The sequence below is a fragment of the Fimicolochytrium jonesii genome, assembly GCF_025526975.1.
Source record: "Fimicolochytrium jonesii strain JEL569 chromosome Unknown EV422scaffold_44, whole genome shotgun sequence".
NCBI classification, from domain to species: Eukaryota; Fungi; Chytridiomycota; class Chytridiomycetes; order Spizellomycetales; family Powellomycetaceae; genus Fimicolochytrium; species Fimicolochytrium jonesii.
In genome coordinates this window covers 133,156-149,286 of record NW_026515711.1, presented here as the reverse complement: position 1 = coordinate 149,286, position 16,131 = coordinate 133,156, and the positions used below count along the sequence as shown (strand labels likewise).

Here is a 16,131-nt window from a genome sequence, read left to right as displayed (position 1 = left end):
GTGACTCGAGTGACGATTCTGACGAGGCGCACAACCTGCCTGCAGTGTATCATTGCATACAAACTGTATACATATTAGGAAGCAGCTGTGATTTCACTCTGCTGGTTGTGGAGACGCTATGGGTGACTGCGTCTCTTAGACTCCTCCTCAGTAGCTACTCCTGTACAGAACTAGCGGGGAAGTGCAATTGGGGACAAGTCACCTGTCCCATAGTCCAGTAAGTCACTCGCTGCAAAGGGTTAGAAAGAGGGGACGGCCAAGCAATGCGCCCCCGCTGCTTCCCAAGAACTGCAACTTCCAACCGTTCAGAGTATATAGGTAGCTGCGGCATTGGCGCTCACAATCGCAGCGAGAAACACGCGCCACCACAACAGGAGCGACGAGTGTGGCCGGAATGTCATCCGCCGTCATCACCCTCGCCGGGAACTTCCCCAGGGACGACGACAAGCAGGCCGCTGCTCTCGCCTTGCACCAGCGTCTATCCGCTCCCAACGTTCGTTACCACGGTCAACCGGGCAGCCCAACGCAACCCTCCGACGAACGCAACCCCGACGTCGTCACTCGCGATGAGATCATCACCCTCCTGAACGATATTCCCTTCCCGGCTCGCGTTCAGTTTATCTTGAAATCAGTGTGCCCTTCAGCCATTCGTGATGAGGTCGTGGCTTCCTTGTACAATGTTGCGTTCAAAGTGTATAATAGCCAGGACTCCGTCAAGACTGATGAAGTTGTCGAAAGTGCGGCGGAACGAGACTCTCTCGACCTCGATTGGGAGTTCTTGACTTCCCTGGATCTTTGCCAATCGTCGGAGTCTAGGCCTCCCTCTCCTACTGTTACTGTGAACGAGCAAGGTAGGTCGCCAGCGAAACGAGGCGCAGAGTTGCTTGAGCCCGAGCGTAGCGAGGTTGGTTCCCTCTGGGAGCCCGAGCGAAAGCGAGCGCGAGCTGAGCGAACGCCTTCGCGAGCGGACGGCGAGCCTACAAGCAGCCAAGTTTCCTTGTCGCGGGCGTCAATGGACGCTTTGCCTCACTCGTCCAACGATCCGCACATCCAACCTGTTCCAATGCTCATTGATTCAAATCATCCAGGTCTTTCGTCAGCACCCTCAACGACTTCCGATCAGAGCCTAAAAGTCATGGTCGGAGCGCATTTTCCCCTGCTGGAACTCCTCGTCACAACTCTTCCTCAGCTCGAGGCCGCCGGTAGTCGCATCTTCGAAGACTACATCAGTTGTAACGGCCAGAGATACCGTCAGCGCATCCTAAACGCCATGATCTCGTCTCCGTTGATCGCCGATCAATCCTACCTGGATGCAATGAAATCGATGCCTCCCGCCGCCGTCGCAAGGTGTCTTCGCGCTTGGGCTCCATTCCGATCCCTGCGGATCAATCTGTTTGACGCCCTTATCAAGAAGCACTTCCTGCAAAACGCGGACGACGAGGCTCAGACAGACTGTACTCTCGGCAGCTCTGAACTGCTGCGTGAATCGGGGGTCATGGCATCCCGCACTTTCAAGTGCTTGCGTTGGAAGTTCTTGCGTTGGGACTTACATGGGGAACTCTACTCGCAATGGATCAAAGACCGCCTCGTCGAATGTGGAGATGACGTACTTGCTCGCGGCGACTTTGTGACTCGTCTATGCTCAGTCATCGAGCCCTGTGCAGAAGCGAACGCATTTATCCTGGCGTCTGTCCTCCAGTATCCCGCGTTCAGCATCTCCTCGGGGGAGCCAAGAGAGATCTCGGAGAAGCTTCGGGCCATGGTCCAGCGCGGCGAGCTCACCGAACCACATCTATGCAAACACCTTCGATACACGTCCATTCCGCAGCGCATCGTCAGCGGTATCACATCTGCTGCGTGGGGGGAACTCATAGCGCCCTATGTTCAGGAAACGCCGGACGAAGGGCTGGTCATCAACAACGACGCTGCGCTGCGGATTCTAGCTGAACTCGTCGCAAGTGCGAAAGGCAAGCATATGCAGGAAAGACTTCAGCACTGGTTTCTACCCCTCGCGGTGCGCTGCTTCGAGCTCACACCCCCCAAACTCCTTGCCTCACCGGACTATCTCAGCTGGACTGAGGCATCCGATGCGAGTCGCGCGCTCAGGACAGGCGCGTTGTTTGCAGACTTTTACAAGAAATTCCTCTGTATGCGCCTCCGCCATGTAGACGTGAGCGCGCTCGCCTTGGCCTGGTCCAAGATGCACCTCCGCGTCGTCGATCAAGACCTTGCGCCTGCGATGGACACCGCCGCAAGGCACAAGTTCTGGGCAAAGTGGTATGCGAACTGTACCGTGTCGTTGCCGCAGACGCTGGAGTTCAGGATCAATGAGCTGCAGCGGAAGAGCCGTGATGTGGTTTCCGAGACCAAGCAGCCTTCAAGTCTCGTCTCCGTCTATGGTTTGGTCGACATTCTCTTCTCGATCTCTCAGAAGGCTTGGGAGAAGTGGAAGCAGGAGAGTCTCAACCTGACGGCGGATCCCGCCGTGGAGTGGTGGAGATGTCCGGATGTGAGCGAGGGGTTGTACACCGCTCTATCCAACAACCTGCTCGTGTCCATCAAGGCGGCTGGAAAGAACATATACCCAGCCGACAAAGTGCACCCGCTACGAAACCTTTCCCGCGATTCCACCAGTCTCGCCCCGCAACTTCTAGCCGCCTTGCGAAGCGAGATCGACGCAGCGCGGCTCGAGACTCTGGATGAGAATCATCTCTGGATGCAACGATTCTCAGAGGCCCTATGGCACATCGGCATGCAACGCGTGTTCCCCGGCGACGACGACGCACAATTGTTCTACAATTACTCCTCGACATGCTTGACGGGATTCCAGAAAGGCGCAACAGTGTCCGAGCTCGAGGGCGGTAAGGTTTCGTACCTCTGGAACAAAGACACGCTGCGGTTCCTGAAAATCCCCGCTAGGCGCCAGGCGTCCATGTTTCAGCTGTTCAAGTCCACCCTCGAACGGAACGTGAAAACCTCCGACGGGTTCGCAAACTGCCCCGCGGACTACAAGCTTCGCAATTTTGACGTACTCTGTAAGCTCCTCGAGTCCCCTACGCCACACTCAGCTTCAAGGACGTTCTGGACAAGTGCCGATCAGAGTGAGTACCTCTCCCTCCTCTGCACGCTCCCCGCCGACGTCCGCATGAGTGAGCTCGACCACACCATCGCCCTCATCGACAGCGTGCTGACGACGGACGTCCAGCGGGCCTACAAGCTCTTCCAAATCATCGACAACGACCAAACCAAAGGCGCATCGGCCTTTTCTGAAGCCGTCATGGCGGCCCTGCTAGCCAACCCGACCTCCCGCGAAATCATCTTGAAGGAAACGCACTGGTGGGTGCGGGCGCCCATCTCGTTGCCATATCTCCGTGAGCACCATTCGGCCCGCAAGAGCGCCGAACCGGAGGAACGCGCGACGTTCTATCTCGACATGCTCAACGCGTCGTTGAAAGCCACCCCGCAGGATCTCGCGCAGACGCTGGAATTGATCCGCAAACGGACCAGGAACGAGCGGGGCACGGTCACGAGGGAGATTTACACGTGGGTGTTCCGGAACGCGGATAAGTGGTTGGGGATGACGCTCCGGTTGGACGGGCAGGCGGCGCTTGAGGTTTCTGCGATGCAGGTCAAGACCCTGTTGGAGATGATCGAGACGGATTTACAGAGACGGGATTCGGTCGCGCGGTCGTGCTTATCTGGCCTCCCGAGGCGGATCCTCGACAACGCTCTCCGCACCCGGTTCCGGAACGAGGCCACCTTCGCCGCGTTACAAGCGTGGGTGGACTTTGCCGTACACGTTGACTGGGTCTTCATCGGCGCACGGGACGGGGATAAAGGTCTCGAGACGTATCTCTGGTGCGACAAGCTCTCGGACGACACGTCGACGGAGTGGACGAAGCAGCTCGTTAAGGCTGAGGGGCCGGGGTACGAGGAGCTTGCGGCTACGTACGCACACTTTCTGGAGCGGGTCCCCAGACGCCGCGAGTTGCTGTTTGGGTATTTGGTCGCATACGGATCCCATGTGCGACGTACGGACGGCGCTGGATCGCCGGTGACGCCCGCGCAATGCGTCGACATGCTCAAGACTGCGTTAGCGAAGGCCAAGCAAGCCGAGTACGATCTGCGCGCGTATTCGAAGGAAGACCGGTCGTGGTTGTTGGACCCTGTTTACGACGTTTCGAAGGGGTTGGTGGACAGAGCGGAACTGGACCGGATCTGCTCGTTGTTTGATATTGTGGGCAGCAGATGGCATGAGGTTCCGGAACTGGTCTCGATCCTTGAGTCCGTGACGCAATCGGTTCGCGATTGCGCGGCGACGACGACGGACGACCCGGTCCAGATTGAGCTGGCGCGGGAGTTGTTGCGGTTCGTGCGGAAACGACAAGCGTTGTGGTTCTGCGTCCCGCAGCTGCAGGCGCTCGGCGAGGCGCTGTTCACGGACGCGGTCGAACGCTGCAGGCCTGGGTCGAAGTTGGCGGAGACTCCCGTGTTGTTGGAGGACCATTGCCGGATGCTGGATCATTGGGAGGAGATCCAGTATCAGAAACCGTTGGCGAACACGTTCCAGTCCGAAGAGTTCTTCAAGTCGCCTGTTCATCGGGCGCTCTTCCTCGAAGCATTCCGCGTCAAAGATCTGAACATGGAGGGACGGTTGGCGCGGTTGCTCAAGGTCCCCGCACCCGACAAAGCGCAGATCGCATCGGCTTTGTTTCAGATCTGCCCCACCAGCGCAATTCACGTCCCCCTCGTCCGACACGTCCTCGAAACAGAGCGCACCGACTTGCTCACCCCATTCCTAACCGACGAGTCGTGCACGTTCCTCGGCCCCCTGGAACGGATGCAACCGAAAAGAACAGAAACACGATGCATTGAGCCGCAGACCTTCCGGCGCGCCGTCGGGTTCATGACCGGCCAGCAGGCCGCGTTGATCGGGGAAGATATCTTGCGCACGGCCATGTCGCCTGCGGGTTCGTTGGAGGTTAAGCAGAAGGCTATGGAGCAGTATGCCGGGTGGCCGACGCTCGATTACAAGAGCTACATTGACCTTATGGTGAGACTACGGGATGCGGAGCAACCGAGTCAGTTGTTGGAGACGATCATCCTGCGCTCGTTTGATCACGACAGCTGCGTTGTGATCTTATCCTTCCTGCTGTCGGCGGAGAACATCGCAAAGTCGCCCCAACGCGTCCTCGTCCTGGTTCTCGAACGCCTTCCTGCGATCTTCCGACCCGAGCAGTTCGCGGACCTGCTCGCCTTGCTACTAGCCAACGGCGAGCGCCGAAATGCTATCAGGGTTGTGTTCCATAAAGCCATCGGCCGGATGCTGCTGGCGTCGAAAGAAAGCACCACAGCCGCGCGGTTGCTCGAAAACGAATGGAACAACCCGACGCTGCACGAGGACGTGCGGATCGAGTACTTCACGCAGTGTCTCACACTCGTCTGCGCGCATGAAGGAAAGCTCGCGGTGCAGTCGTACCCCGTCGTCGCAAGCGCTTGGAAGATAGTCGACGACGCCTGTGCGCGGCCCAACATGCTTCCGCTGTCAACGCTGAGCGAGATCGTCAGACTCTCTTACCAAAGCCCTGCACACCACCAAAGACCTGTGCTGGACGTCCACGCGCCGGCCGTTCGGTACGATATCCCGGAATGGGTCGCGACGGAGCCGAACGAGGACCGCGAGGACGAGAAGCAGTTTAATGCTATTCAAGGGCATTGGATTGGCGCGTCGCAGTGTGTTTTTAAGCACACTGACACCCGGGATCGGATGGTTCGCAACCTCTCGAAGCTGTGGAAGAGTTTGAGCGCCGACACGGATGGAGAGGCGCGCGGGTTCGGGTTCATCTGCTTCCTGAAGATGCTTTTCTTGTCGCGACACCTGTCGGGCGAAGCAGTCAACGACATCACCACCGACGAAGAAGCGGTGGTATCAACACTCGACAAGGAAATGGACGCCCGATTCACGCAACGATTGACCGACCCTGTCTCGGTTATGAAGAGGAGGATCTATCCTTACATCGATCAAAGCACCGCCGAGCTCCTCGGTCTCGCCTGCGCCGCATCCCTGCGCCGTCGCGTGGTCGTCAGCAGCGGGATCGTGGCGTACCTCAAATCCAACCCCGCCGACGCATCCGTAGTGCTTCTCCAACGCCACTACAAGCGCCACATCCACCTCCTCCTACACCAACCCGCCTTCCTCCCCAGTGAAGACGAAGGCGACACATCGGCGGTGATGACGCGGCTAATGGCCCGGCAAGCGGCGTATGTCACCCTGGGATCGTTGAAGCAAGGGTTCAGGAGGGGCGTGAGGATGTACTTCTCGGTCGGGTATGATCGCGAGGGGGAGGAGTTTGTGGAGGAGCTTATGGAGTTGGTGCTTGGGAAGAGGTTTGCGAAGAGGATGGCGGTGCTGAGGAGGGAGGCAGAGGGGGTTGGGCGCTTGTGATGGGAGCTCTGGCTGTGGGATGAAGGTTAAACGGGTTCTGAAGCGGCCAAGTGAATAGTATCGCACGGTATTTAGACACCACCACCATAGCTGCCACCATAGTCTAGGACGCAGCGTACGAGTGGGATTGGCGTTCAAACGAATCCCACTCTTTGTATGATATTGACATCTAATAACCATTTATCTAATGATGCATCGGAAAGGGAAAAAGACGTCCAATTGACACGAAACTTACGCCCCGGACATGAACGGCTCAGTGCTCTGCACATGCCACGACATGGAGACACTAAGACTTCAACGGCTGGAAAGTGGTTAAAGCCCTCTATGAACATAAATTGATCCAACCAGGAATCTCTCGACATGTTTTCCCTCGTCCGTTCCCCATCAAGAACCTCCTGATCGGATGGTATCGAGTGCGTCCTCCAGCAAAAGACGATGCGTGTGGAAAAGGGGTTGTCACTGCCCAAGCACCCAATCTATCCCCCCTCCTCCAAGCAAAAGGACGGGTGCGCGGCTCTTCCGGTGGATATGTGCAGTACGTAGCGCGGACGGCTCTCTCTGGAATGGTCGGCCCCCATGTGTCGGGAATGTTTCCTTTCCGTCCGTTTCGTGGGCTCAGGTTTTCCGCGCTGTCCTTTCCCATATCCTGTTTCCTTCTTCCAATCCCAAGCATATATCTTCGACACACCCGAAATCGTTGCCCTTTCATCACAAAAGATGACGTCGACAGTGGACGTGTTCCTATCGTCCCGCGTTGAACATGGCGCCTCTCTCTAAGGGCCTCGATTTTATAGCCGGCGGAGGGCGACGTAGTAAGGCGAAAGTAGCGCCCATCGTCGCTCAGTCTGCGAGAGTCCGCCTGCCACAGCGGCATGAACTGCTCCAATAGTCGGAAGCGCCACGGTCAGCTTGAGATACAGAGGGTTGATACCGCCTCTATGTATGATGACTTGAATGGGGTACCTGGCGAGTCACAAGGCGGATGACTTCCAAGTATTCCCCACCACAACACGGGCCAGTTGCTCAACGTATCGACTTCCTTTATGGCCAGAGCCCATGCCTTGAGGGGGAACGGGTTCCCGAGCGGCGATGGCCATAGGGTGCACGAGCGTCAGAAAGCTTGGCCGGAGGTAGCCATCGATCTGTGTTCACATACAGCTGGTTGAGCAGATCCTGGTGAGCCGGTGCGTAGCACTGGTAAGCATGTGGTGAAATCTCCCCCAGACGTGCAAGGTGCCCTTGAAACACCGGATGTAGGGATGGCGACAAGGGAAGCCTGTTCCGTGTGAGGAACCTAACATCATTCGTCCGGTAGTCCATAAGTCCATGGCCAGCTTCAGGTGTGGTCGACAACTGCCGAAACTGGAGAAGATCACACCCTTGCTTTTCCTGGCCTCTTTTGTGTGCGTCATGAAACGATGGGTCCATTGCATGACTTCTTTGTGCCGTGCGGTCTGCGCGTCTCTTGTGTCGATCGGCGACTTTTGCTTCAGCGTTGGTGAGCTTCAGATGGTAAGTCCTGTTCTTTCCGCTGCCCTCCAAACGAACACACGAGCGGCAAACGCTTTGGTCTTGGCAAAAAGGTCCTCTTCTCCCTCTCACCTTGTAACTGTGACTGCGGCTGTCCGTGTTGCACGCTGGGCAGAACGCTGTAGCCGGAAAGATGTAGTAGCACACAGAACTGTCGGTGTCAACGTCATCCAGATTAAGCTCTGATGAATAATTGAAGGAATGTTGGGCGCATACTGGCGGGTGCTCTAGCTTGAACGCATCGTGTAGCTCCGGCTGTGTCCTCTTTTCCGGGTGGACCTTCCCAATCAACCCTCAGCTTCTTCCGCGCGGGGATGGGATCAGTCGAATCAGCGCCGGTATCGACCGGGTCGGGGGGGGAATTCGTTGACCTGTTCAGTCAGTCGCTTCCCGTTTCTCCAATTTCCTTCTGCCAGATGTTTGCCAGATGTTTCGGCGTATCTTCCCACCACACACTTCCCTCCTCAGACAAGTCCCAGAGGGTTCGCGGGCCCCCCGCGACATACTCATCCTTGACCTGCCCCTTTGCAACCTGCGGGTCCCACCACATGATGACCTCTACCTCCGCTACCTTCCCAACCTCCGCTACCTTCCCAACCTCCTCTACCTCCGCTACCTCCCCCACATCCCGATGTTCCGCTGTTAGGGCCGCACGCTTGGGCGATGATGTGGCAATAGTACCGTTGCGAGCGCTCCGCCGAGATGGACCTGGCGTCTGCCGTCGTCCGCGGCCAGTATAGAAGGGTCCTGTACTTGCGTGAAAGGAATACCTACGGGAAACGAAAGCTCCATCCTCCGCGTGTGTCATAGCTACTGGAGAACACGCTGAGCGTGACTTGTGGCACCCGGCCCATCCACATCACACGGATTCGGTCCAGTACAGTATTTCCATGGCCCCCATGAATGGCGCATAATAAAGCCCAATAATGGGCGCCGATAATGGGCCCCCATTGGCAGCGTTATGACCCCACTAAACTGTCCGAGCTTGCGAGTGTTTTCTCGCTCTTGATCTCATGGTGGGCAATAACGACGGATGCGCATCCCTGTTTACATACAGTGCAGTATGTACATGCTCTCAAACCTGGTTCCCGTACACTGCATGCTTATTCACCATGCTTATTCATCATGCTTCTTCCGGCCCCGAAATCCGCCTTACGTGAGCGCGTCCGGTCTTCGACGCGTACATCGAGGCTCAAACCGTGTTTCCCTCCAGATCCACTGCCCAACCAAACTTGTTTTCCAAACACCCAGTCGACCAACAGCGAACGATGCACGTAGTCTCCGTCCATCGCATCCTCCCTGCATGCCAATTCCAGAAGCGTAGTAACGGCCCGAAATCCCGCTCAATGGATCCCTTCCAGTGGATGTCCGCAGTCTCATTTTCGCTCTCATTTCTGCCTGTGTCGCGGTGCCGTCAGTACGCTGGAGGGGGGCGGACAGAATCTCAAATCTCGAAGCAGTCGCAGGGGGGGGGGGGGGTGTAAAATGAGTTTGGGTCGTTCACACAAAAGGGGAGCCCATGTACATGTCCAAAGGAGACCCAGCACCAGAGGGAGAAGGGGGGGCCCATTACGCCGTGGGGGGATATACTAAAACGATCTACGCAAAAAAAAAAAAGAAGAAGAAGTAGCGACCGTCCCTCCCCCATCATCCGCTCATCCGTCTGCACAACTCAATCACACTAAAATACAATCCACCCAGTCCCGATTCGGTATCCCCAAAGTGCGTCCCCCACCCCATCACTCATTCAAACTCGCAAAAGCCCAGATGGTCCCCAGCACCCCCATCACGGCGCCCACCGCCAGGACCGCGACCTCGACGAGCCACACGCGCATGGGCAACCTTGCGCCATACAGCTTCAAGTAGCACGACGACGGAAAGACGACGCAGACCGAGAAGGCGCAGAACGATCCCAGCAGGCCCATGATGGAGTGGAAGGTGGGGAAGCATATGGCGATGGTGAGGATCGTTGCTGCTGTGAGGGAGCGGAGGAGGGTGCGGGGGAGGAGGGGGAGGGGGCGTGTGGTGGGGAGGCCCAGTGTGTTGGGTGGGAGTGCGGCGAGGAGGATGTTTTCAATCTGGACGTTGATGGGGTTTAGGTTCAGGGGGAATTTGGTGAGCGGGTTGATGGTGGTGAGCCAGAGGGTCATGTGGGTGATGGAGCGGTTGTAGGAGGGGACGAGAGGCAGGTTTTGGGTGATTTCCGGCATGGTGAAGTCGCCGAACATGGCGTACCCTGCGCCTGCAATGAAGAGGTAGACGATGGTGACAATGATGTAGGTGCGTTTGAGCATTTTGGGGTAGTGGGTGGGTTCGATCATGTCGCGGTAGATGTTGGCAAAGACGCTATGGCCTAGGTGGGGGAATGAGAAGGTGGAAGGTGGAGGGGTCAGGAAACTCGGTACTCTCCTCGAGAAGCACATTTTGCGCAACAGCGTACCTGCAAACCCAGCCATAATCAACCCAAACGACAATGGCACAGCTTCCCACGACCTCGGCCACAGATACGTCTGGGCCGGCACAATCAAACTCCCCGGCGTCTCGGTCGTCGTCAACCCATCGTACAGAATAATAGCCAGCAAGTTGATCAGCGCCACAATGCCGACCAAACTCGCATAACTGGCCCATTTCAAGGAGTTGGGCAGCGTCAGCGGTAGGGCGATGAGCACAGCGACGCATTTGACGATGGTGCCATTCCACGATGGGAAGATAGCGGTGCACGAGTCCGAGGCAAGAATGACGAGGGCGACGCCAGCGGCTGAGAGCTCGAGACAGAAGATGACGGAGATCATGTTCCTGCCTCTGCTGCCGAATGCGATTTCGCCAATGTCGCCAAAGGTCATCGCGCGGCGGTAAGGGGTGGACGTTTTTGATTGCAGCAGAGGGCGGAGAGAGGATGCGAGGGATGGTGCAGGGGGCATGTAGTCCAGGCAATGGCGGAGGAGGTTGGCGGTGTGGTGCGTCAGGCCGGCACAGGTCATCAGGATGGTGAGGCCGACGACCCATCCCGTGATTTGAAACGCGAATGGTAGAGATAGAATGCCCACTCCCCTACAAGTGGATTGTGGATATCAGTCAAACGCCCCAACATAGGGCTCCCTTGTGCAGCTGTTGACCTGCAACTTACATGAGAATGTTGACGGAGTTGAACGTCGTTTGCGCCAACGTCGACATGGGCTGCGGTCCCTCAAGCACATGCACAGCAACGCCTTCCGCCTTTCCAGGGTATAAACCTTCATCCTCCACCGCTCCATACGGCGTATACCCCTCCCATGACGCCGCGGACACGCCATCCTCATCGTCATCATGACCAGGAATAATCAGGGCATCATCCCCGTGGACCGCAGGTGGCGTGACCAGATGCGTAGGTACCTGCAGCGAGGATGCTGCACCGTGCTCAATGTCCGCATGCAGCACGCCCTCATCGTCCGTCGTGAAAATCAAAGGTGCATCCGATGCCGTCAGTTTGGGTGAAAAGGCGTCGCCTACAAACACCGCTGACCGACGATACGATGATACCCAGGAGGCCACAGTGCCTGCGGACGTTGCGGTGGCTAGGCTGCTGGTGAGCGCGCTATCCCGACGCCTGCGAGTCCTGCAGAAGGGTCGTAGGTGCCGATCTGGCGAGCTGGCAGTGATGTCCTCCTCATCCTCGTCTTCTTCTTCATCCCCGTCATGGGCGAGGTCAGTTGCGTCTCCATCGTCGTCGTCCGAATCGTCAGCTCGCTTCTTCGTCCGACTCTCCTCGTCACCACCCGAGGACTCTGCGTCACTGTCTCCAGCCCACGGCGGTGAGTACGCGACGGCGTCTGGCGACCCACTCGTGCCCAACTCAGCGACGTTCCTGAAGAAGAGAGAGTCGGGGTCAAAGGCGCGGCTGCTGCGGTTTCCTGGGTTGGACCGAGTGAATGGCCGGCTAGGCGATCGCCCCGCTGTTGGTGTGGTCGAGCCTGGACGAGAACCACCACCGCCCTCTTCCGGGGAGAGGTTGTGTGGGGACACCATTTGCCTTTTCGGTTTGCTCGTTCTTGCCTGTACCTAGTAGGTGGCTGGCTTTACGACGGTGGGCTGAATGCGATACGGTCGTTCAAGGGAATGGGAAACTTCCCAAAGGCAATTCCAACCGAGAATCAACGACCAAGCGAGAGTGTGCTTGTGAACCACAGGGTAACTAACGCCGAGTAGGGGTATTCTCAGTTCGCAAGTTCTTGCCATGACGCAAAGAAAAAAGGGGACTGGCGGAGGGAGGGGGCGAGAAAACACGGGCAAAAAGAGGGCGACATCGTAAGGGCTACTCACGTCCTCCGACTCTCTCTCTCTCACATGCATATGATATGGTATCGATCGGCTTGCATTCCCTTATACCCCACCCTCCCACCCACATCCAACGAGGCATTGTTTCTGCGCTGCCTTTGAGGGTTGGGGTTGGTTGGGGGGGGATGGGAGGTCGGTGTGCGGTGTCGACATGCATATGACTGTATGTAAAAAAGTGCCGATCACCGCCATATCAATGCATGCATACTGTATGAATGACATCGAGACCCTCGGGCTTCACGGACGCTGTTCCCTCCATTGCGGGTTGTTCTGCGATCGCCATGGCATCTCTTTTGGCTTACTGTGCTATTAGTAGATCTGACGCGGTTATCTCCTCCTTGCCCAGATCTGGCGCAGGGTCCCACGGGCCCGGTTGTGGGCGCCCCGGTGCGCGTCTGGTGCACACAATTCAACAGTAAGCAGAAGCAGCCGCCGTCACTGTCAATCAACCCACTCTGCCTTCCCAAGCCAGCCCCCATTTGTGCGACATCCATCATGCTCTTGCCCAAAGGTGACGGCGGACGCTCTCGAGACAAGAGTGTCTTTACTCACAAATTGCCCATGAACCTCCAGATCCATCCCTCCAACCCCACCCATCTTGAACCCATCTCTCCCATCCCCAGTTTTTAGATCTCCCGAGAGGTAGGTCCTATCACCGCAGGTATAAGACTCACCGAGACCACATGACCCCGGCCGAAACACACTTGTCTCTCGTTCGACAAAGAGAAAAAGCTTGCGATGAGCTATCGGTAGAGCCTCACAGTTCGCTTTCTTCATGCCCACCCGTCAAACGGCATGCATCATCCGTATCCCACTTTTGGCTTCACTTCATGCCTCCCCTCGCCCTCCACACAAGACTTGCCCAAAGCTGCCAAGCTGCCCCAGACCGCATCTGTTCTGTACATGCGACCCTGGAAGAAAGGGGTATGCTGCCGCACAGGCGCCACCCGCATCCCTGATTCCTCAAACCAGCACACTTTCCTAGCATGTGCTGGCGATGTCTCGTGACCGACCGGGTCGATACAGCGGCGGCTGCCAGTCTCGGTTCCATGTGCTCGACGTGCCTTCTGACCGTTTTGGAACCTGTTACCGTGGTGAAGCATAAGCACCCACCATGTGCTTCGCCACAACATGCTGGCCTCATCAGTGGAGATTCAGGGCCGATCCGATTTGCAATGCCCCCCCCCACATGATATCTTCGCCTGGGAGCCAAAATGCCTGTCTTTTTTTTCAAATCATGTCCGGAGTCCGGATGCCACCGAGCCCGAACCAAGCTCGAGAAATGCAAACTGCGCTGACGTGGAATCCTCTCAGATGCCCCCCATCCCTTCCGTCCCTAGTGGAAAAAAGTCTGGGTCTGATCTGCAGACGCTCCGTGACGCTGGGGGGGCTCAGCCGGTTTGCGAAGAACAGAGTTCCTGACCGGTCGAAAAGTGTGTGAGTCTTCGGCGCTGGGGGATCTGGTCGGATATCTATGCCCGCCAGAGTCTCGACCTGCTCTTGGGGCAGGTGCATCGATCGCCCTGCTTCTTTCCGGCGAAGAACCCATACCCCGGTTGCAGGCCCCGGGGGTCTCAAATTGGGACGAATGAGAGACAGACAGTTGGACGCATGCGCAGCCGGAGTCACGGCCGGCACGCATCTCATGTCATACAGTATCTCATGCCCTTGACCGCAAACCCACACAGACAACGTCGGCGGTGTCCCTCTACACACCCTGCCTCCCATCAATCTCCACCCGCGATCCACGCACGCACGCAAATCGCTCCCCGATCCCTCAACTCCGAACGCAAATCGCCTCGTCGGTGATGCTCACTGGGGGCGCAGCATGATGGGCATGGTGGTGGACAGTACTGTACAGTACATAGTACATACTGTATGTGGGAGATGGCGATTGGAGCGTCGATCCCTGAAGTGTGGTGGATCGTGATAGGCCACGGTGGGGGCACAGACGGGTTGGGTTCTGTCGGATGCCTTTTTGACGTTTGGTAGATTTACAGTATGGACGGGATGTGGGGGGAGTCTGGGATTGTGCCTTTCGTTTGCTCTGGCGGTGATAAGGATAGAGATGGGTTGACATTCGCCAGCGTATCCATCCATGCATTGAAACATGATATGCATTGAGAGCCCATGCATGCGGAAACGTTGTCAATGGACTGACTCTCAAACGGTCAGTTCCCTCTTGGAGGGGGGGGGGGGGGGGAAGGACACCCAAAGTCCCAACGCGCGCCAAGCTCCCATCGCACAACGCGTCCAATGAACCCCCTTTTCTCGCGTCCCTTTTTCGGCTCATCGCAGATGTGTCTCGCTCGACATTGTTTTGATAACAGACAGACACCCGCGCATGAATCATGCCTACCTTCTCCAGAGCGAAGAAACCTCTCCACACAGTCGGTGTCCCCCCCCAGCGCAATATATCCCAGTTTGTGCAACGGCGGCCGATCTGCATGTGCAGCGCACATCATCGGACACTGAATGAGTCAAGCGCCGTTCCTTCACCGCCGACATCTACCAGACCACATTGATGAAAAACTAGGAAATGCTTTCCATTTGCCGGGGGGCGGAAAGGAGGTAAAACGAGGGATATGCGTTGATTGCCCCCATCGGAATCTGAATTTCAGGGTGCTGCATTGTACGGTAGGGTTTGAAGGGGCTGCGCCGCATCAGGCCCTCATCTCGCGTGACGACGATCCCTGAAGATGAGTCCGCTGTCTGAGTAAAGGCAAAAGGAGTGACGAGGGTTTGGCCCTACGGGTGCCTGCGCTCCTTCGGGTCGAACTCCGCTTGGGGGTGTGGAGAGTGGGCATGAATAATGCGTTGATTGACCTGTCAGTGCTAGATTGGGGATGGAGAGGGGGTGTCTTTCTGCTGCCGGTGTATACGCTTCTGTTCTGATTGCATATAAACATACTGGGTGCCCCGCAATTGCGAGGAGTACATATTGTGAACACGGGCGGTCTCGCCCCCCCCCCCCCCCCCCCAACTCCCCTCTTTCCTTTCTCCTCTTCAACGCGTCCTTGAACCCCCTTGCTTTTCCGGGGTCTTTTCACATCTTTACCCTCTCTTGAGACTCCTCACAACCGCATTCTCGCTCCTCTTTCTGTGCGAGAAAGAGTTGCTGCGCTTTGGTCGAATACTAGGCGAGATATCCGTACCAGACCTCCTTTCCTGGCCGCTTTGCACCCCTCGTCTCCGACGCGTCAAAGCCTTCCGTTTTCCTTCGCCGGGTCTTCTCGACGCCCCAACCCTCATCCCTCCTTCTCCACTACTTCTCCTTCTCTCGCTCTGGGGAGGAGCATCCGATTGTTCGACGGCTACGATTCTCGCTTACCTACCTACACATCATCCCTTGCTTGCGTCTTACGCACTGCATTCCATCGAACCTACCTTGACGTCAGAGAGTCCGGACGGAAACCCTACTCTCTGCGTCTCCTGAATCTTGGTCAAGCCGCTCAACAACCATCAACCCCTTGGCAGGCCCAAAAACTCCTCTCCACCTATATATATCCCTCGAAGGCCTTACTCCTACCGCTCTCCGTCGTTTCGCCCCCTTGGGACAAGACAATACCCACTTTTTCGGTTAACCCCGAGCAAGCAAGCAAGCAAAGCAAACCAAAGCAAGCCCCGTCTGTCTGTCCGTTCGGGTCCCCTCTTCGCCTCCACAGCAGGCCCGACGGACCGCCAACCGGTTGTACAGAGCATCGCGCCAGGCGATCTTGGGCGAGATGACCAGCTTCCTCGAATGGAACACGTCCGAAACCGCGCAGTTTGACGACCTCACTTCCGACATGGAGGTGGGATTGCCATCCTTCAACACAAACAATGACACCGACTCCGCAAGT

At 57.0% G+C, this 16,131-nt stretch overlaps 2 protein-coding genes across 2 annotated transcripts; one reads left to right on the top strand and one right to left on the bottom strand.

Annotated features, from left to right (window-relative positions):
* The first annotated feature begins 157 nt into the window (after positions 1–157).
* EV422DRAFT_340470 (uncharacterized protein) lies at positions 158–6,573 on the top strand. Its single transcript, XM_053066451.1, has one exon. The coding sequence runs from the start codon at positions 395–397 to the stop codon at positions 6,443–6,445; it is 6,051 nt and encodes a 2,016-aa protein (XP_052920865.1). The 5' UTR covers positions 158–394; the 3' UTR covers positions 6,446–6,573.
* A 3,141-nt stretch (positions 6,574–9,714) lies between these two features.
* EV422DRAFT_501947 (transmembrane amino acid transporter protein-domain-containing protein) lies at positions 9,715–11,149 on the bottom strand (the record flags this gene model as incomplete). The annotated part of the gene is made up of 3 exons (XM_053068236.1): positions 9,715–10,328; positions 10,416–11,026; positions 11,103–11,149. The coding sequence occupies 3 exons, from the start codon at positions 11,147–11,149 to the stop codon at positions 9,715–9,717; spliced, it is 1,272 nt and encodes a 423-aa protein (XP_052920864.1).
* Positions 11,150–16,131: the final 4,982 nt, after the last annotated feature.

Bases quoted from the DNA above. Each gene is read 5' to 3' on its own strand.
- EV422DRAFT_340470 (XM_053066451.1), top strand. From the start codon at position 395: ATGTCATCCGCCGTCATCACCCTCGCCGGGAACTTCCCCAGGGACGAC.